Raw genomic sequence first — 20,127 nt, forward strand, 5'->3', positions numbered from 1 at the left:
TTTCCTCAGTGTCTCGCGAGGGCGACGCGCACAAGATCTCGCGAGAACTTGGTCAGATTAAGGAGGAAGAGGAAGCGAGTGTGTTGTGTTTATTTTGCTTGTGTTTTGTTTTGCGCACACAAAATGGGGACTGCGTCCGGTTTCGTGTGCTTTTTGGCACTCTTGGGGACTTTAGTGGCGGCGTCATCGGATGTGTTCGAGAGCGTTTTGGGAAGCACGGTGTCTTGCCATCGCTCTTGTGAAATGACGTATACTTTACACACGTACCCGCGGGTGAGTTGTAGCTAAAAAGTTGGCTAGCTTTAGCTTAGCAGTTTTAGCTACTGTTTATTTTAAATTTATCATGTCTTGGTCGCTCGTGTAGATTCGACCTTTAAGGTGGGTTTTGTGTGTGTATGTAGGAAGAGGAACTCTACGCATGTCAGCGAGGCTGCCGATTGTTCTCTATTTGCCAGTTTGTTCGTGACAGTAAAGATTTGAATCGCACCACAGCCGACTGTCAGTCAAGTAAGATAAAATGGCCGACTTAAACTGTCGTGTCACTGGGCTTTGCATTACCATTTTGTTGACATTTATTTTGTTGTCTGTCCCTAATCATTTTTAAACAATCTCTTACAGCCTGTCACGAAGCTTACACCCAGGTTAACGAGCAGTATGCGTGCAACCTGGGCTGCCACAACCAGCTTCCCTTTGCCGAGCAACGCTATGAACAGGTGCACACAGTATATCTGCCCTACTCTGGAACTATGGAATCAATATCATGTTTATTTGACAAGTATGTTAAAACACAAGGGAAATTTGTATAGTTGAGTCACCCTTTCTACCAGAGCAATTAAAAGACACCACTATTACCAAAATGTAAACATATACACAAATGCACAAATTTCGTAGTCAAGTTCTATACAGTGCAATAATACAGTACTGATAAACATAACTCTGCAAATAATACAGTGATGGAGATAAAACGATTAATAAGTAATGGGGACGGAGCCCTACTGCAAACAGCGAGAGAGAAAACAACAGTAATTAGTGCCAACAAGAAATAAAAGGTGGATGAACTAGTGTTGTAATCCCATAAACATGGGTAGGGCATATTTGTTTTTATGTACGCCACCTTCCTTGTACCTCAGTCAGTTTGCTGCTTGATTAGCTACATTACGAGGTTGAGCTTCTTTGTGGACCCACAGTTCACAAAAATAATTGGTTTCCCAACAAATGTTTGAGGGCTGTGCTGTCTCATACTCTCATACATGTTGCATATAGCTTGAAGCAATGGTGCCGAAGATTCACCTGCTATACCCGCTGATTTTTGTGCGAGGCTTCTGGGAGGACATGATGAGTCAAGCGCACAGCTTCATCACATCCACATGGACCTTTTATCTCCAGGCCGACGACGGCAAAGTAGTCGTTTTCCAGGTGTGTGATGCGATAATGAAAAGAAAAAAACTCCAAAAAAATAACATATGGCTGGCTGCTTATAAATAGTTATGCTGTGAGCATGAGTGTTCTGCTTGTCAGACTGAATCCTAATTCAATTTGTTTTTTTCCTCAGTTTGAAACGGAGAAAGAAGATGACAGCCAGGAATTACAGAAGACATGTAAGTCCACATTTACGAGAAACAAAATAAGATTGACTTTCATGTGTGTGCGTTTTTTTGTGTGTCTCCTTTCAAGTCTCTGATGTGAACAGCCCCATTTACAAAGACTACCAGCGTACGCTCATCCAAGAAAGGGACCGCGACATGAGAGCCGATCACAGCTATGATGATTACAACTTCTTCAGCTGCCTCACAAGGTTTAATAGCACACTTGAATACAAAGGAAACTATAATGTGTTGAATAATTACACATATAGTGGCACACAATTAAATTACCTTAAATTAATTGCCTATAGAGGCCACAAGATGATTGCAAAGTATTACTTATGTCAAAATGAAACTCCTCAATGCACTTCAACATACATATTTGTTATTCTCCTGTACATGGTCCATGGCAAAGATGAGCATTTGATTTACGAACAAAAGCCATATTTGTTTGCCTAAAAATGGATTCAAATCTGATACCACCTGCAACCCAGCCTGGCAAGCCATACCCACTTTCTTTAAGTGGGTCTGGACAGGCGTCCATAGACAGTGATTCGGCGCCGGCCCAATCAAATTTGTCTATTTGCGTGATGTGGTCTTTGTGAGCAACTAAGGCTGTTGTGCTATGCAATAAATCAATTAATTGCGGATAACGCGATAATTCTCAGCCATGTACGTCCGTGTTTGTTTACATACGTCATCAACATTCACGCTGGTCCGTTGCTTCACTCTGTCAGTCACTGGGTAAAGCGTTTTTTTCCTCCCTTTCTATTCACTCATTCACTCACACACACACACACGAACATGTTCTCCCGGGCGGGTAAGCGAAACCACGCTGCCTGCACCGACAGCACCACTCCACCACCCGGAGCCCGTAAAGCGGCTTTTAAAACCAGTTTAAAAATTTTTGATTGCATGTGTCCTACCGGGTCTTTATAAGCACACGCAATTCTCTTTCTCATTTGTGAGCCGCGGCATTGGTGCTAATAGCCATGTAGCATTATTGCTAGCAGCACACCACAGCTATCATTGTTATTTTTATTCATTGCATGTGGTTCGAAGCCTGCCGAAAAAGCAACACTCGCTATGTGCACACACCCTTGCAATCCTGTGCTGCTCAGTGAGATGTGGTGTTTACCAAAGACACTGGGTGGGTGATAAGTTAACTTTCCTGTCATGACTGACTCCTAAACCGTGCTTAGCTCATTGAGGAGTGAATCATCTTGACACGCACTTTTAGAGGCGGTGCTGTGCCAAAGTAGTTACCCCCCAAAAAATGTGTATCCTCTGCAGGTACGCATGTTTTTCAATAATCTCATGGAGAAGACAGGTGTGTTTTAGAAACAAGATTTTGTAACAAGAAAAACAATATTTATCGCAGATAAACAAAAGAAAAGCAAGAACACGCCCGCATTCTGCAATGCACTCTAATAAGTGCGTTCAATGACCATGCACGTAGTAGGAAATCTCAGAATACATTGAAAAAGCTAAAATGACTGATGAATGTTAATGTTTTTTCGGTTTTCTTCCACATTTTTGAAGTTTAAGGTTTTGGTTAGGAACAAGGAACATTTTCGCCACTTTTATGTGGTAAAAATCATCAGATCCCGCGGTAGGGAACACAAACCTCCTCGGGGGCAACTTCGGATTCAGCGTGAGGGCCCTTAAGTAGTAGGGATTTGGAAATGATGCCGAACGCAACTGCTCATGTGTGGGAATTCTTTGGATTAATTTATTATACCATTATCATTATATTAGTTGAAAAATTATATGAAAAACGCAATATTGTCGCTTATCCTAAAAAATTCTGGGGCAATTTATCGGCAAGCAAATTTTTTATCGTGACAAGGCGCAACGTCACTTTTCACTCTTCAACGACATTCAACAACAACTTCATTAACTACTGTCTCTTCGGCTAATAGCCATATTGGATTTTTACGCCGTCTCCGCCCCCCCCAAAAAAAAGACTTCAACAAGCCACTTTTCTGACCTGGAGTCCGCTCTGCGCTCATTGGTTCATTCCACTGTCTGTTAGCTCAGGTTTGCCCCGCCTCAGAAATGCCACTGACAAGGCGGTTGACCAGACTCACTCTCCGGAAAATGTCTTTATTATTAATTAATATGGCCTGAATGGACACTAAGCATATTGAAACATTTGCTCCCCAGGAACCCTTGGCTGCCAGGCTGGATTCTCACCATCACTCTGGTACTGTCCGTGCTGGTTCTCATCTGGATCTGCTGTGCCACCGTGGCAACTGCTGTGGACCAGTATGTGCCAGCTGAGGTCAGTTGGTGTGAGACCTATGGGGATTGTTACCATTGAACGCTCCACAACCCCTCAGTTATACCAGAGGAATGGCACATAATATACAGTGGTACCTTGACTTAAGAGTTAAATTTGCAACCTGACCATGCTCGTAACGTAATTTACTGGTATTTCCAATTTATTTTCTCCTTTGAACTAAAAGCTTCTTCTCTATGCTTTTTGCAAGTTTTCATTTAGTAATTGTGTGTGACTGTCAAAGAGTACTGTCTTTCCCCTTCCCCACTTTGCTCGAGCGGTGTCTCGTATGAAGCTCGCTCACAACACAAAGCAAAAAGTGACTGCTCAGAATTTGAAAAACTGAAAAAGTTGTGGCACACGTAAGTAATGGTACCACTGTGCTATAGATAAATGACATTGTTTGTAAATCAACAAGTCTAACCCATCTCCTTAATTCTGTCCTGTGTTTATATAGATAATTAACTTATTCACTACCGGCTGTTTTCAAAACAGAGTTCCCCATACTACCAGCAATTTTAGAGCATTTTGGCTTATTGTGTTCTGTGACAGTATATGCACCGGACCTACTTAGATCTTTTTTTTTCATCAGAAAAAAACAACTTGCTTTTTATGTTCTTCAGCAGCCAATGAGATAACATGAGTTGTTTTCACCAAAAACACTGGTTTCTGGCCAAAAAGCAGAGAAAACAAGCTTATGGGTAAAAGTAATGTAAAGCAGAACAGTGACTTGGATGCTGAGATTTTTTGCTTTTGATACCTCATACTGTAAAACAACAAAAAAGAAGGGCTTTTGATGGCAAAAGGATTTTGCAGATATACAACTAAGAAATGACTGCGTGGCTTCAGTTGAATCTGAGCGGTTTATTTATTTTTTGCGTGGTGTGCCTCCTTCATGCTATTTACGGCATAATCTTTTGTCACTATGATGACACACTTTCCACTACCAATCAACCATGTCTGCATATGCTGCATTTGAGGATGGTCAGAAGTTGAACTGAGTTCAAACCAGTAAGTGTGTACCGGAACGCCCCCTTGAACTTGGAAATCTCAGAAACTCAGAAAAAGGACCCCAACTTCACAGACGGCCTGCAAGTGACGTCACTCTACAATTGCGACCCCTTTGGAACACAGACCGTGAATGGTAAAACACAATTTACTCGAGTATAAAACTACATAGCTTTCTTCATTCATAAATACGCAACGTAACTTCACGTAACACAACGTACGTTACAGTATCCCTGCATGAAATTGTACCACAAACTACTGATCTGTATGGAACCAATCAATGAAGCAAAATTGTGAGAAGGTAAGTTTGCTGGAGGTCAAATTGAGTTTGTAGGACCAAAATAAAAAAGATTTATTACTATCCGCCATTTTGGTTGTTTACTTTAGCCTCGATCGCTGGGAGAAAAAAAACTCTGATATACCTGACTTCCGACCATCCTCGAATGCAGCATTTATATACATTAAAACGACTTCAAACATATTGGCGTTTCTCTCTCCCATAATTGATGTGATAGCCGAGATTCACCCCTAATTTTAAGCCTCAACTCAAATACTGCGGATCTCAGATCCTTAGTGATTTAACACCACCATCTACAGGAATCTACTTGTAACTATAGTTGTTCACAAACTTGAATTTCACGGAGAAGCTGGTCAAGATGCAATCAACACTTAACAATTGTACAATTTATTTTCAGAAATTGAGCATCTACGGTGACAGGGATTTCTTTGAAGATGAGAAGCTCATTCCATACCCGGCGTCCTCCCTGCTCGTCATCACATCCAAAGGGCTAGGAGAAGATGGCGAGGAGGCGGGGCCTCTTCCTCCAAAAGTAAACCTTGGCCAGTCGGACATCTAACAAAAAATAAATAAAATCAAGTGTGGTGAGGTAATAATTTTTTATTCCACTTGTGCTTGAATTATGAGATAAATTGCTTATGAAATGTTTCTAAAATGGATTCCATTTTCCCCTTTTCAATACTTTTCAATTGATGTGGTATTATGGTACTGTAATGCCAGTACAAAACTATTAGTTTTGCCCCCATCCCATCCTCCTAATTTCTGTGTTAGTGCTTGGTGGCTGTGCTTATTTTATTAAAAGCTGGGACTTCTTTTGTGGTGATGTCATCCCAACACTCAATACTTTTGTGAAATGATATTTCCAACGCGGTAGCCAAACTCCCACCATTCTGTTCTTGTGGTGCCGTAATCTGTAGTTGACAGGGTTTAACAATAAAACAATTTCCTCTTAATTGAATTCAAGTGATTCTTGAGTGCTTCTGTTCTCAATGGAATGGATTAAGACAAGCTATTCATTTCAAAGATAGTTGATACTTGGGCAGCACGATAGTTTTGCACTCCACCTCCCAGGTGTACAAAATAACTTTATTCATAAAATATTACTGAACAAAACAACTGTACAATCACGATGCCAATGCATCTCAGTATAAGTCCAACAAGTCCATGTCGTCAGCAGTCAACACTGACGAGGACGCTCGTTTAAATGGCGGACTATTTGTCAAATGGTCACTGCACTTTTCCGACGGCTGCTTCCTTTTGCCAGTTGCGTTCCAGAAAGTCCTGTCAGAGGAGGTCCCGCCTATGGTGCTACCCGCTGGAGGTTTGTAGAAGTGCAAACGCTGCTGCTCCTCCTCAGCTGTTGCATCTCTCTCGTGACACAACGGCACCGCGTTCAACACCTCTCGGACAAACTTCTGCCTGCCAACTTAAAAATGTAAACAAACAAATTACTTATGGTACAGTATTTTTTGGGGCGATTATTGAGTGGACTACTTGGCCATTACATATAAAGTTGCTGATTAGATAGCATAAATGTTCCACAGGTGTGCCTTAGGCTGGACACAATAAATAGCCCATATTTAAGACTTCTTTCACCTTGAGTACACATCTAGCAAGAAGGTGCGCCGGGAGAATCCAAACTGCCAGAAAAACATGTATCAGTGTGGTATAAATAAACACTCACAAAAGCGAAGCACTGATATTTTGGACTCATCCAGTTTCTTCAGTTTCGGCAGTTGCGCTCCATTGGTTTCCCATTGGTTTACAACCTAGTAACACATTTACGTATGAGATATCACATAATAAGAAACAACTCAGAAAAACAACACCATCTGGTCACCTGTTCAGCCCATCCTTGTGTTTTACATCCGGAGTGGTCAAAGTCATCCAGCGCATTTTCGGAATAAATCAGGCCTAGCAGCTCCCACATGTTTGACTTTAGTCTTGAGCCAAACTGCAAGGAACAAAATTACTTCAATATTAATAAGCAATGAGCTAACAAGCGCTAACTATGTGTGCTTCGAACACCTTCATGCCGGTGCTAGATGCATCCAGTTTTTCAAGCTTAGGGAGACACTTGAGGTAGCGGAGAGCCCTCTCAGAAATGGGGTTATCTGGATTAAAGAGACAATGAGATAAATTTCAGTTTTAGCATGTGCTGTCAACATTTATCAAAGTACAGTATAGGATAATCAGTTCGGATAATTCGATGGATGGACAGAGAGACTGTTGGTTCACTAACTTACATTTGATACAAAGTAGAACAGCCACTGTTGCACTTCCAATTGATTTATTGGACAAAGGGCAACAAAATAAACACATTCATACTGTACACAAGCTTCTGCGGCCATAACTAACACCCAAACAAACAATGCAGTCTGGCAAACGCTATTCAGTTAACAGCCAGCCACTAATGTGAACACAGCAGCCAACTGTACACACAAGCCACACACACTCAAAAGTCGGGAACAATGGCAATTTACGTGAAACATCCAGGCACTCAAGACAGTCCAGTCCTTTCCTCATCATTCTCACAGGTGCCGTCAGTCGTTGCAGGCCAACGTCCGACAGGCCGTTGCCGCCGATGAAAAGCTGAATCAAGCAGCTACATGCGGAGATGGCAAAAAAGAAAAATGATGAGCTAAGCAAGTCTTTGAACACGGACGCCAGAGTAGTTTATTACCTCGCCAGCGAGGCGGACGTCAGGTGCTGGAATATCTCGTGGTCGTCGCCCAGTCGACAGCCGAACAGGTCCAAACGTTTCAAACTGTGGAAGGTCTTGATGTCAGCCATACGCTCGCTCAGCAGAGGAAACCTGAGGGGACACACGATCACATCACGTCACCTTTTTGAGTTACACGAGGAGTCAAAATATTAGGAACAGCTCTTACCTCTGCAAACACCATTAATAATAATTCAGCGTCATACATTAAGACATTTCTCTCCAGTATTAAATCTAAGCGAACATTTAATATTTGACATTGTCATGTTCAAGCCAAGCCATTCCTTATGGAAGGATTTCACTTGATGCCAAACAATATGTGCACAGTGTGGTAAAAAGATCAATGATGATTGATCAATTTAAGTGGATAAAACTCAATATATTGAATAATGCAAGAACATGTTGATTTCATCTATTTATTAAATCTGTACTGGCCCATCTCATCATGTATTATTTTTAAATCTGAAAAATTATATTAGCGTGCAACCCGTGCATTTTCAATTTTATTTGTTTTAGAGAAATGAGTAAAAATGACATCATTTTTACACCTATCATAAGTGCCAATGTTCATCCCAATCAAGTGTCTATACAAATCCACAAACAGTTTAATTATTTAAATCTTTTAATTGTACTTACATATGTTATTACTTAGTTTTCATAAACAATATTATATTGTTATTTTTCCTCATTAAAAACAAACAATATGGATTGTTTTTTCGTGGGAACGGATTAATGACATTTCGATTCTACTCAATGCGTGGCGAGTGTTTTGAGTTACGAGCGTGTACACAGAAACCGCCCGGCGTTGCATTGCAACAGACCTATTCCTGAGGCAGAGGGATTCAAGCACCATGTCACCATAGGCGTCGCCGAAGAGCCGCAAGGCTTTGGGAGATACATCGGGCTTCAGGAACACGCGGTTCTCCGCGGCCGCCGCGAACAGCCTGACGCCGATCTGGTCGGGGAAGCCCACCAGCGAGTCCACGTGGTGCACGTTGCCCGCCACGAAGAGCAGCGCGATATCGAACAGCGACTTGCTGCTGTAGCGCAGGCTGCCCTCCGCGTTGTACGTGAACACGAAGTGCTCCTTACGAAGCACCAGCGGGTTGGTTCGCCGGCAAGAAGAAGACGAAGACGAGGAGGCCACCACCGGCTTGAGCACGATATCGCTAACACGACGCAGCATGCCTCTTTCCCGCACGTACACGCCGCTGGCGTCCATTGTTGGTGTCCGCTCTCACAATACCATCAAGTTGATGTATGTTTGAGTTTCTGTCAACAAAAAAAACAGAAGGTCCGCAAGCACAGCCGACATTAGAGTTTATGGAAATTAGTGTTTTGCTTTTGCTGGTGTCAAAATAAAAGCCCCTCGACGAGAAACATCACTGTTTTATCGTGAGCACACGCAAGCACGACACTAAAAGCACCTTTGATATTGAAGACGTATTTAATTACACCACAGTTAGACTTCCGCTAAATCTCAAGTTTCAATTTGCTTGATTTACTTGAATAAAGTTTTCATTTGAATAACCTAACCGGCTAAAGTACCCGGATGTCTGTGTCGAAATTATGGTGTCAAAAAAAAAAGGCTATAGACTAGGAAAGTCGTTTTATCTTGAACAAAGGGTAAATATATCTCTAAATAGTGTAATAAACTATTAGTTTGAAATGTATATTCTGGTATATTTTCACAAAATCTGCTTTGTATTAACGATTAAAACAGATTGTTATGTTATTTTGAAAAAAAAACCCTAATAGGAAGCTTGTGTGTTTACCAAGCTACACATCCGGATCCTTCTTCCGTCAACGTAAGCTAGCAATTGGGACGTGATTTTTGGATTTTGCATTGTTTGAGTGAGCATTTTATTTTTGTTTGTGATCACATTTGTGCTCTCGGCTTCTTCATACATAAGAGAATAGTACTATTTGTTTGTTTGAACATACATATGTAAAGTAGCGTACTCGTTTCCGCCTTGTAGACTTGCTAACAAGTTAGTAACCAAGATGTGACGCTGGCTTGTATGCGTGTGTTTCTTTATCGATTGACACGAATGGCATGTTAAAGCGTGTTTTGTTTTTAATCTCCTCACAGCTTCCCAAGAGAAAAAGCCCAGCTCCTGTTTGGCTTCAACTGGAAAACCGACAACGAGTTTTCTGACCGGTTTAGCCGTGGCGTCCGCATAGATGGCGTCTGCGAACGACCCATTTCAATTTCAAGGTGGGTGTGACGTCATATATCGTAAACTTTTCTCTAGTTCAGTCGTGACAAATATCTACAACCTGCATTCTATATTTGTACCATATTCAATCAGTTTAGTCTTTGCATTTGGTAGCATTTGTCTTGTTTACACTGCTTCCATTATGTGTATATGGAGGACCAAAAATGCCTAAATAAATTAATTCACACATTACATACATACATAAACGTGAAAATGTATGTTAAAAAAAAGAAGAAAACTTTAAAGACAAAAAATAGTTTAAATGGAAATAAAAACAACAAAGAATGTAGATATAGATATACATAAATAAAAGTAAAAATAATTACAAGAATGAAAAACAAGACTGTAAATATAAATATAAAAGTGGAAATAAATAAAATATAAATATAATTAAATATCAATAATTAAAAACATTCTGCTCTCATTTATTTTATGCTGAAGTTCTCTGCATGAAATGCGTCATGAAATATTACAATGAGGGGGCGGTTCTAAGTGTGTCTTGAGTTGTATTCTTCTATTGGTTGATCAGCAAGTCAGTCTGTGTTGAGCAGAGAATTCACGCACACAAAACAATGGACCTTGTTGTTTACAGAAACTTATGTGAAGTTAACGAGCAACTAGACATTCACTTCGCAAGTTCTGGTGACAGTGGAGAAGAATGACGTCCATTGCTGGAGCTCTCCATCCATGCTGTCAATATTTGTTTGATACTTGATACTTGTTTGCCAAACTGCTTGGTGTGGGTGAGAGAACCCTCCACCCTCGAAAGGCAGTTTGCAATGGCAAATAACTCAATCAACCTGAGACACACTTAGGACCGCCCCCTCATTTGAATAACATTTCATGCTGCATTTCATGCTGACAGCATCTGCAGCATGAAATAAATATGAGAGCCGAGTGTTTTTAATCAATATTTAATATTATTTATATATTTATTTCCACTTTTTTTTTTTTGTATTTAAAATGTGTTGTTTTTGTCATGTTTTTAGATAAATATTGATTGTGAACCTCCCTAGATGATGTACGTGCCAGCTGATGTATGTGGCACAGTTGTGTACTATTATATTACAATATTTTATTGTATTATTGTGTCTTGATAGTGGCGTTATTAGGGAATGGATTTAGTCTGGTAATTTCCCACTGAAGTTTTTTTTTTTTATGTCACAATTTAAGAATTTGAAGAGAGCAATCTGCTAGGAGCTGATAGTGAGTCAACTGCGATCAGCATCGAAGATGATTTTATAAGTCCGAAGTCCCCCGGTGGGTTCGTTCCCAGCGGTGATGAAGACCCCATGGCCGAAGATGACAAAGCTAAGGCAAGATGTTATGATTATGCATATTCTGGGCAACATGATGTTGGGGGCTTTTGCATAATGTGTCCTTTGAAAATATATATTTATTTATTTATTTATTTATTTATTTTTCATTAAAGCTTCTCTCAGGGGAGAAGAAAAGCACCCCCTTCTGGACTTTTGAGTACTACCAACAGTTTTTTGATGTTGACACACGCCATGTAAGTATGACTTCATTTCATTGGAATTAAACCACATATTATATATATATATTTTAATTAAAAATAAATAAATAAATTGTAAGTGTATGCTTAGCCCAGTGATTTTCAACTATGTATTCAGAGACTCATATCAAACACTCAAGAAAGCGAACAAAACCAGTAGTTACATTAAAACAAAGAGTATGTAACAGACCTTACTTTCCCCAATGCAACACTTCAGTCACAGGAGATCCCAATCAAAAAGCCTCGTTCATTAAAAGATCAGATCTATTGTAAGTCCTTTATACACAAAAAGCTTGTTCATAAGGCTCTCTCTTGGGCTACCGTGGCAACAAAAACAGTAATTAGGAACCTATCAAAATAAAACCAGCAACGGCACAAACACAAGGACTCATGTACAACAGATCCATGTTAAGGTACTTTGTTCACAAAAAGTTGGCCCATTTACGTAATGTGTGACATTTGTTTCAGGTAACGGAAAGAATTGTTGGCTCGGTGCTGCCCTGGCCGGGAAAGAACTTCATCCACATGTACCTTCGCAGAAATCCCGATCTCTATGGTCAGCATGCAAACACACATCTATTTTCCCATTATGAAGCTCTTCAAACATTTTCAATTTGTAGGGCAATTATGAGGCTTCACCATTTGAACTGATGTATTCTTACCGTATTACACTCATGACTCCTCTCAGGACCGTTCTGGATCTGCACCACTCTTGTGTTTGCCATTGCTATTAGTGGAAACATCTCCACCTTCCTGGTACATCTGGGCAAGCCAGACTACAAATACACACCCGAGTTTGGAAAAGGTAAGCACCCTAAAAATGTGTCATTAAAAAAATTGAATTCTCTCTTCTTCTTTTTTTCTGATAGAGATACTTGATTCATCATGTGAGGAGAAAATTAGCAATTAACATTAAGTCTTGAAATTGCTTTGCTGCATTTCTTGGGCCACATGAACCTTTTTTTCAGGGTTTCCCATACCTAAAAAAACACCAGTGCATGTGAGCAGACATGGCTTCCAAGTTTGCGACTCACCATTAGAAAAAAAAATCTCTATTATTACTATTACTATCTTGACCAAACCCTGAATAGATTTATAGGAGCCCCTACTTACTGAAATGTATGTTGTATGAGCTTTAATGATCCCCCCATGTCCCACAGTCACCATAGCTGCGACAGCCATCTTCAGCTACGCTTGGCTAGTACCTCTCGCCGTGTGGGGTTTCTTGCTGTGGAGGAACAACAAGATCATGAACTTGGTGTCTTATTCCTTCATCGAGATTGTCTGCGTGTACGGATACTCACTTTCCATATACATTCCCGCTGTGGTAAGTTTTCCGTCTGAATATTCTGTGAAACTGATTATATCAGGTACAATGTGCAATCAACCACAAATGAAATCCAATCTAGCTTTATTTATAGAGCGTTTCAGGAACAACACAGTTGATTAAAGGGATACATGACTCATTGAGCCCTTTTCAACAGTAAGAACTTAGAAGATATTTTGTCTATGTTTAATGTGATAACTTCTTTATTTTTCATGAACAATATCTTTAAAATAAAAGTTCCTGGCGGTCGTGAGGGACGAAATAGAAACTCATTGTGCCACTTGCTGTCGACTAAAGATGACATCACCTGTGCTAAGGAAGTAGCTAATGACCAATCATTGCTCAGTTAGCTGACTAAACCCAGAAAACAGATGAGCCATGATTGGTCGTCACCAACTTCCTCAGTACAGGTCATCTTCAGTCGAGAGCAAGTGGCAAAATTAGTTTTTCAAGGTATTAACTCATTTGCTCCCAAAAATTTATAAACACATTCTGTTTTAAGTGTCCCAAAGACGTATTTATAAGTATTTAATATTTTTTTATGCTAGAAGGCTTCGATGCAGCCTCTCAACTGCAAAGAACAGTTGAAGAAATGGTAGTTATTACCCAAAGGCCAGCAGGTGGCAGCAGAGAAGAAGTTTGGTAGAAAAGAATATTCTGTAAACCTTGAAAAATCAGTCAAAATCCAGTAAAACAGCCGGGAGTGAAGGAGGTTGCTTCAGTGAAATAGCTGGGAGTGAATGAAAAATGATGAAGTCATCACATTAATTATAGACAAAATATCATGTTCTAACTGTTGAAAATGGATCAATGAGTCAAGTATTACTTTAAAGTGCTTAAGACAGCATAACCTAAACCTACATTATACATATGATTAATTACCAGAGATATAAAACTGATATATCTATGTAATGTAAAATGACAAAACTTAAAACACACGCACACAAAAAGTATTCACTTTTGATCGTTACATATATATATATATATATATATATATATATGATAGATGCTAACATAACAAAATGCTAACATAACAGTCTACATCTTTAGTCAGTGCATATCATGTCAAACATTTGAACTCCAATTGCACTCCCATCAGTCGCAGAAGAGACAAATCAAAGTATTTTGTTGGCAAAAAGTTGGTCAAAATGCTGACTTTTTGATTTGGGAGTCTTGTCAGGCCTATGGGTATGGAACAAAAATGGGAATTAGGAACCTGCCAGAATAAAAAAGTATTAACATCAAAAACAGAACTCAAATGCGATCCAAACCAAAGTTCTTCATTTACAAAAAATTGACCACTAACATATCTGTCTGAGAGTACCATCAAACCAACACAAATGGGAACAAAATCAAAAAGTAGAAAACTTAAATAAATAAAATCAAATCAATATCAACACAAACAGGACTGAAATGCATAAGAGCAATAGTAGAAGATCCAAAATGAAAAGTAATTTGTTACAAAAAGCTGGTCGGCAGAGAATGTGAACAAAATGAGGAGGTAGGAAAATACCAAAATAAAACATGTAGCAGCACACAGATTGACTCAAATTCTTGACATCAATTGATCGCAAAAAAATGTTTGCCTACACGATATACTGTAGCTTCTCTTGTCTCTAAGAACATATTTGCTAACTTGTTCTCATTCCCCACACAAGGTTCTATGGATTTTGCCATTTGAGTGGGTGCGGTGGCTCACCATCCTGCTGGCGCTCCTCCTGTCCGGCTCTGTCTTGGTCATCACCTTCTGGCCCGCCGTTCGCGATGACAACTCTAAAGTGATTGCGGCAGTCATGTCGGCCATTGTGGTGCTCAATGCCCTGCTTGCCGTCGGTTGCAAAGTAAATGTGCTCTCTAACTCGCTTCTATAGTTGACATCATAGATACTTTCCGGCTGATGTTTAAAGTAACAATTAGTCTTACACAGAAGTTGTCAAGTTTGTTGTCTAATTTGAGTACTGTAATTTCTGGACTACAAAGTGTGCCTAATATACCGCAAGAGCTAAATGTAGCCATAACAAAAAATATTTAAATGAAACTGGTCGTTTTGGTGTATTAGCCATGTTATGAAATGGGATATTTGCAAAGACAGATGTTACGCAGATTGAATTTTTTTTTTTTTTTTTTTTAATTACCAGTAAACACCGATAAATGCTTTTCCCCCAAACAAACAATATCGAACACGGCTAGTTACACAGTAGCTTCCCTGAAAATCACGGAGTAACAGTCCCAGAACTTCTTTGATACACACTTTCTCTGTCGCTCTCATTTTCGCTTTGAATGTCAATTTTCGCCGATGCGCTTGTGCTGTTCTTTCGCCATGTAGCAGTCAAGCCTTTTGCTGTCAGGATCCACTGGCAAATTTATGCAATATTTGCTCTTCACGTGTGGACAGTTTTTCTAAATATATATATTTTTAAATCTGTGAATACCGAACTGCGAATAAGCAGGCGTCAGCTGTAGTTTTAAAGTGGAAGTCAACCTTAAAAAAATCTTGACAAAAATATGTTATATGTGACATATCTAGTCTAAACAAGGCATTCTGATTAATATTACATTTGTGAAGTTTGAGTTATGAATCAAAATCCAGCTGTTTTTATCCATTTCAGGGGGCGGGCCATATTGCCACTTCCTGTCGACTGAAGATGACATCAATGTTGCTCAGGCAACAACCAATCAGAGCTCATCTGTTTTCTGAAGCTGCGCTGTGGTTGGTTGTTACCTGAGACCTAAGCAACATTGATGTCATCTTCAGTCGACCGCAAGTGGCAAAATGGCCGCCCCCTAAAATGGATAAAAGCGGCTGGATTTTGCTGCTTAACACATATTTCAGCTAATGCAATATTAAGTGGAGCTACATAGAACATATTGTTGTCAAAAAAAATTGGGGTTGACTTCACCTTTTAAGTTGTACTATCACCCACCACCACTAGATGGTAGACATAGTTAGTTGCGCTTAATTTTGACTTCTTGCACTTCATGCTGTCTGTTTTGTGCTGTCCTTGAATTATCATTTTATGCAAAAGAACCCTTTGCACTCACTTTGTGGTTATTTTGTTTGTTTCAAACCCTTTGTTGTTGAGTTTAGGGTAGCGGATCTTTTATACATGCACTTCTGTCATACATCTTGTTAGGAAGTGCATGATCCTATGTGGGCCCTCCACTGGCACTTATGAAATATTCTGCCCACCTCCACTATTTAAATTGCCCATCCCTGAAATATGTATGCAGTCACTGACTCATTGGATCTGTGTACTCATTCCATTTGTCGTGACTGGTCAATGTCACGCTGATCAGGAGGAAACTGACAGCATCCGCACGCTGCCGTGTGAGTGGCCGCTGTCAAGGCCACACGCAGCGGGTGTCGCATATCCGCTCGCAACGGAATAATTGGTCTGCACAGTTAATCCCAATGTCTGCATGGTTGAGCTGCTGTTCACCTCTGTTGTTTCCTCCTTTGTAGGCATATTTCTTCAGCAAAGCAGAGCCGGTGCCACCGCCCGCCAATCTGTCGACCACAGCGGTGACCCACAAGCACACTACATGAGTTGTTTAAAGGTACACACACATGTTCACTTTTTATTTCGTACCCTGCTTTCATGCCTACTATTTACCGTCCTCGTGTTTGAACACGGACAACATCCGACACCACACTTTCCCGACATGATTTCTCCTTGCCAAAGCAAGTGTCCACCATGTGTTGTTTTTTTCCCCTCTCCCAAATTGCAGCATCTCCTGTTGCCTTAAGGAGAATCGGGTTGCAGTGTGGTGATGAAGTCATGAGTCGTCTGGATTTCACCTCATAACCTACTGTCGGGCGTACGCTTGGTGCAACGCGACCAAGAATGTTCTTTCTAAGGGGATAGGTGAAGTGTTGCACTACTGATTTCTATTTATCGCCAAAACAAGACCAATCTTAAAGGTGTTTGAACGGAATCAAAGGTATTTTGGATGCTGTTATTGAATATTATGGTAATGGGACTTGGACAGCACACCACAGAATTGTCCAAACTGAATGGATATATTTAATTTTCTTTACTATTACTATAATATAATAATATCGACAAAGTACGGAAGCTATTAGTGCTACACTGAAGCAACGAAGGGAAAACATGTAGGAAAATTTTTTTTGGAACAGTGAAAGGATAAATATGTAATTTTACAAGAATAAAAGATAATATAAGAAGAAAGTTTTAATTTACTGGGAATAAAGTCGTAATTTTGAATTTTTTTCCTTGCCTGACAATGAAAACTTTCCCCTTCTTTTATTATAACTATTGTCATAATTTTACTTAAAAAAAAAAAGCAATACAACTATTATATTTTTTTTAGTCAACTTAATTCTCATAATTAATTCTCATAATATTTCTATTCTATATAGTCAGGATAATTATGATAAAGTCCTAATTTTGTGCAAGAATAAAGCTCTGGAATAATATGTAATATTACAAGTAAATATGTTGTCATTTTACAAAAATCAAATCAGAATTTTAAAAGGTTTAAGTTGTACTTTTCCAAAAATGTAGTAGTAATTCGACAACAGTAAAATCATCAGTCCGGTACAGTCAACCCACCACCACCACCACCCCCCCCCCGTGTTAAAAATACAATATTGTTATTTATTACTTTGTTGTATTCCCATAGCATTACAACTTTATTCTTACTGTACAACTCCATTCTTGGAATTTTCTACAACTTAATTTTTTTGAAAATTACAATTCTTGGAATATTATGACTTTATCCTGGTATAAATAATTATTTATTCCGTAATTGTGTTTCCATAAAATCACAACTTTATTCTTGTCTTATAACTTCATTCATGGAGTATTGCAACTTCAGTTTTTGAATATTACAATTTTATTTTTGAAATATTTCATCCTTGGAACATGACTTTTAAAAATGGTTCCCCCTTCTCAGTGTGGCCCTAATGCGTGTTTGCACAAAATAATTGCAATTAATAAAAACCTGCTGGTGGAAATGTTCAATTTATAAATGCAAAGTTATGAAAAAAACATTATCATTGTGACATCCCCTGTTTTAGATGCAAGTGATTTGGACAGTCACATCAAATAAACACTAAGTTACATCAGGCTATGGGACTCCTCTTTTTTTTGTTAATCAGCAGCAGTCGAGTGCATCTAAGGCCGCCAGGACATTTCAACATTTTAAATATGTAATCAAGCGCCTGGTAATCATAGCTTACAAAAGTCACATTTGCCGGCTACCGCTTGCATCTCATCCATCTTAGCTGTCAATGAACCTCCTGAGGGATTGTGGCATTCACAACAACACTTCCTGTGAAGAATGCTTTCACTCTCAGGCACTCAGTGCAGTTTAATGTTTTGTTGATGAGGGGGGAAAAAACTACAAGAATAAAGATAAATATCATTTTTCAACAAGTAGAAAATATTTCATATTAACTTTTTTTCCCTGTAATTAGTCATTCTATGATCAAATTAGCTGTACAGAATAAAATGTTTCATTTTAAAAGAATAAAGCTGGCGTACAACGATTGAAGTAATACATTTACAAGATTTTTGTTATTTTAAGTTATAATTCATATAAGAATAAATTTTACAATGCAGTTGTAATTTTACAACAGATAAGTTGTCATTTTATGAGAATTTTTTTTTTTGGGTGAGAATACGTGTTATTTTTTCCATATTCAAAGTAGACTTTATAAGACTAAAATAAAAATCATGTATAATTGTTGTATTATGAGATGGAAGATATCATTTTTGAGATTTTGTGTCTGAAAGGAATTACTATGTAATTGTATGGCAATAGTTGGAAAAAAAAAAAGATGAAGTCAGCATGGAAAGAAATTAATAAATTCTGAGATTTAAAATTCGTATTTGTGCAAGAATCGTATGTTTTGAGGGGGAAAAAAACTTTTACATAGACTCTTCCTGTGAATAAGAATGTCAGCACTCTGCTCCCTAACACGCCTCAGTCTACTTTAATAATTGTGTTTTTGAGCTCCATTAGGCAAATGGGAAAAATAAATGGTGTCACTGGAACCGTCAACAGCGGGGGAAGCTGGCGGGCGGCCTAATTACAGGTCATCCTAGCCACCAGCTTTGAGTTACATGTGAGAGCTCAACACAAACCCTATGAGTTGAGAGCGATGACACCCGCCTCAGTGTCGGACTCGCAGTTGGCCACTCGAGGAGTTTTCTGAAGGAGTTAAACAATGAACTCGGGAGTGGGTTTTGCAGTTGCTTGATGTTGATTTTCCAGTAGGATGGCCACTGCCAAAGGTGACCGAGCATCCAAGTTCGAGGCCTTGAAACTCTTGGAGAAGTGCCGAAAGGAGCGGGATGACGCCGTCCATCGAGAGGGCGTCCTGCGGGACAAACTCCGGCAGTACGAGTCCAGGCTGCGCTCCACTGAGGCCCTGAAGCAGAAGTTCAAGACCCTGCTGGCGGACAACAAGGAGCTGAGGAAACAAGTCAAAGCCCTACGCACGGAGATCGGCCTGGAATGCAGCCCCAAGTTCCATGGCAAGACCACCAAGGACGTCATTAACGTCTTGCGCGAGAAGGAGCGCGAGTGTGACGCCCAGATTGAGAAGGTGGCCAAGCTGGGTCTGACTGTGGACGAGCTGACATCCGAGCTGGCCAACGCTGTCACGTCCAAGACGCTGCTGGAGGAGCAGGTCCAGTCTCTGCAGCAGAACCTCAAGGATATGACCAACAACCAGCGGCGTCTGCTCAAGCTGTGGGACGACAAGAAGGTCCAGCGGGAACAGAAGGCACTGCCTGCCATCGCCTTTAAGTCTGGGCAGAAACTCGCATTGACCCATAAGGCCGTTCAGACGGACATGTCCATTAGTGCGTCCCAAAAGCTACCGGTCAATGCCTTCGATACCAAGACGGGTGATGCAAAGACCCCATTAGATAGGCCAAGTTTTACCACTTATCATCAGGATAACAAGTATTTTGTGCATGATGAGAGTAAAGGGCTTTACAACTAATTCATAACTACTGTAGTGTAAGTATTTAGAGAAGCAAGATATTCTCCATCCCTGGGGCTGGGGATGATTAGTGGCAAATGCGTTTTGTCACAAAACACAAGCTTCTGGCAGTGAAAAGTAAGGGAATTCACTACTTCATGTGTCATTGTCTATAAGTAAATGACTTCATGACTTAAACAGCAGTTTTGAATTGTGTA

At 39.8% G+C, this 20,127-nt stretch overlaps 4 protein-coding genes across 7 annotated transcripts; 3 read left to right on the forward strand and 1 right to left on the reverse strand.

Moving 5' to 3' along the window:
- Positions 1–44: 44 nt before the first annotated feature.
- On the forward strand, positions 45–6,863 carry tmem59 (transmembrane protein 59). 2 transcript variants are annotated; one of them, XM_077556235.1, is made up of 9 exons: positions 45–273; positions 402–507; positions 619–713; positions 1,264–1,416; positions 1,553–1,598; positions 1,675–1,795; positions 3,750–3,867; positions 5,568–5,759; positions 6,435–6,863. In XM_077556235.1, the coding sequence occupies exons 1-8, from the start codon at positions 124–126 to the stop codon at positions 5,727–5,729; spliced, it is 951 nt and encodes a 316-aa protein (XP_077412361.1). In that variant the 5' UTR covers positions 45–123; the 3' UTR covers positions 5,730–5,759; positions 6,435–6,863. The 2 variants fall into 2 exon arrangements, with proteins under 2 accessions (XP_077412361.1, XP_077412360.1); XM_077556234.1 differs by lacking the exon at positions 6,435–6,863 and having other exon boundaries at positions 46–273; positions 5,568–6,128.
- On the reverse strand, positions 6,222–9,402 carry lrrc42 (leucine rich repeat containing 42). The gene is made up of 7 exons (XM_077556233.1): positions 8,714–9,402; positions 7,854–7,985; positions 7,654–7,775; positions 7,199–7,284; positions 7,011–7,124; positions 6,855–6,939; positions 6,222–6,596 (listed from the first exon to the last, which is right to left on the reverse strand). The coding sequence occupies exons 1-7, from the start codon at positions 9,112–9,114 to the stop codon at positions 6,313–6,315; spliced, it is 1,224 nt and encodes a 407-aa protein (XP_077412359.1). The 5' UTR covers positions 9,115–9,402; the 3' UTR covers positions 6,222–6,312.
- Positions 9,403–9,554: 152 nt separating this feature from the next.
- yipf1 (Yip1 domain family, member 1) lies at positions 9,555–18,045 on the forward strand. Of its 3 annotated transcripts, none has more exons than XM_077556238.1 (10): positions 9,555–9,700; positions 9,985–10,110; positions 11,285–11,427; positions 11,544–11,624; positions 12,096–12,183; positions 12,316–12,432; positions 12,788–12,954; positions 14,613–14,795; positions 16,418–16,512; positions 16,684–18,045. In XM_077556238.1, exons 2-9 carry the CDS (start codon positions 10,077–10,079, stop codon positions 16,499–16,501), a joined length of 897 nt encoding a protein of 298 aa, XP_077412364.1. In that variant the 5' UTR covers positions 9,555–9,700; positions 9,985–10,076; the 3' UTR covers positions 16,502–16,512; positions 16,684–18,045. The 3 variants fall into 3 exon arrangements, with proteins under 3 accessions (XP_077412364.1, XP_077412363.1, XP_077412366.1); XM_077556237.1 differs by having other exon boundaries at positions 9,643–9,746; XM_077556240.1 differs by lacking the exon at positions 9,555–9,700 and adding an exon at positions 9,735–9,883.
- Positions 18,046–18,210: 165 nt separating this feature from the next.
- Positions 18,211–19,930, forward strand: LOC144043090 (uncharacterized). The gene has a single exon (XM_077556330.1). The coding sequence runs from the start codon at positions 19,199–19,201 to the stop codon at positions 19,928–19,930; it is 732 nt and encodes a 243-aa protein (XP_077412456.1). The 5' UTR covers positions 18,211–19,198.
- The last annotated feature ends 197 nt before the right edge of the window (positions 19,931–20,127 follow it).

This window comes from Vanacampus margaritifer, chromosome 2, assembly GCF_051991255.1.
Source record: "Vanacampus margaritifer isolate UIUO_Vmar chromosome 2, RoL_Vmar_1.0, whole genome shotgun sequence".
Taxonomy (NCBI): domain Eukaryota; kingdom Metazoa; phylum Chordata; class Actinopteri; order Syngnathiformes; family Syngnathidae; genus Vanacampus; species Vanacampus margaritifer.

Excerpts from the sequence above, each read along its gene's own strand:
- LOC144043090 (XM_077556330.1), top strand. The coding sequence starts at position 19,199 with ATGGCCACTGCCAAAGGTGACCGAGCATCCAAGTTCGAGGCCTTGAAA.
- lrrc42 (XM_077556233.1), bottom strand. The coding sequence starts at position 9,114 with ATGGACGCCAGCGGCGTGTACGTGCGGGAAAGAGGCATGCTGCGTCGT. Across the intron at positions 6,940-7,010 it reads CACAAGGATGGGCTGAACAG|GTTGTAAACCAATGGGAAAC; the intron begins GTGACCAGATGG and ends ATGTGTTACTAG. Across the intron at positions 6,597-6,854 it reads AATATCAGTGCTTCGCTTTT|TTGGCAGGCAGAAGTTTGTC; the intron begins GTGAGTGTTTAT and ends TACATTTTTAAG.
- yipf1 (XM_077556238.1), top strand. The coding sequence starts at position 10,077 with ATGGCGTCTGCGAACGACCCATTTCAATTTCAAG. Across the intron at positions 11,428-11,543 it reads CCGAAGATGACAAAGCTAAG|CTTCTCTCAGGGGAGAAGAA; the intron begins GCAAGATGTTAT and ends TTTTCATTAAAG. Across the intron at positions 12,955-14,612 it reads CCATATACATTCCCGCTGTG|GTTCTATGGATTTTGCCATT; the intron begins GTAAGTTTTCCG and ends TCCCCACACAAG.
- tmem59 (XM_077556235.1), top strand. The coding sequence starts at position 124 with ATGGGGACTGCGTCCGGTTTCGTGTGCTTTTTGGCACTCTTGGGGACT. Across the intron at positions 1,599-1,674 it reads CCAGGAATTACAGAAGACAT|TCTCTGATGTGAACAGCCCC; the intron begins GTAAGTCCACAT and ends TCTCCTTTCAAG. Across the intron at positions 3,868-5,567 it reads ACCAGTATGTGCCAGCTGAG|AAATTGAGCATCTACGGTGA; the intron begins GTCAGTTGGTGT and ends ATTTATTTTCAG.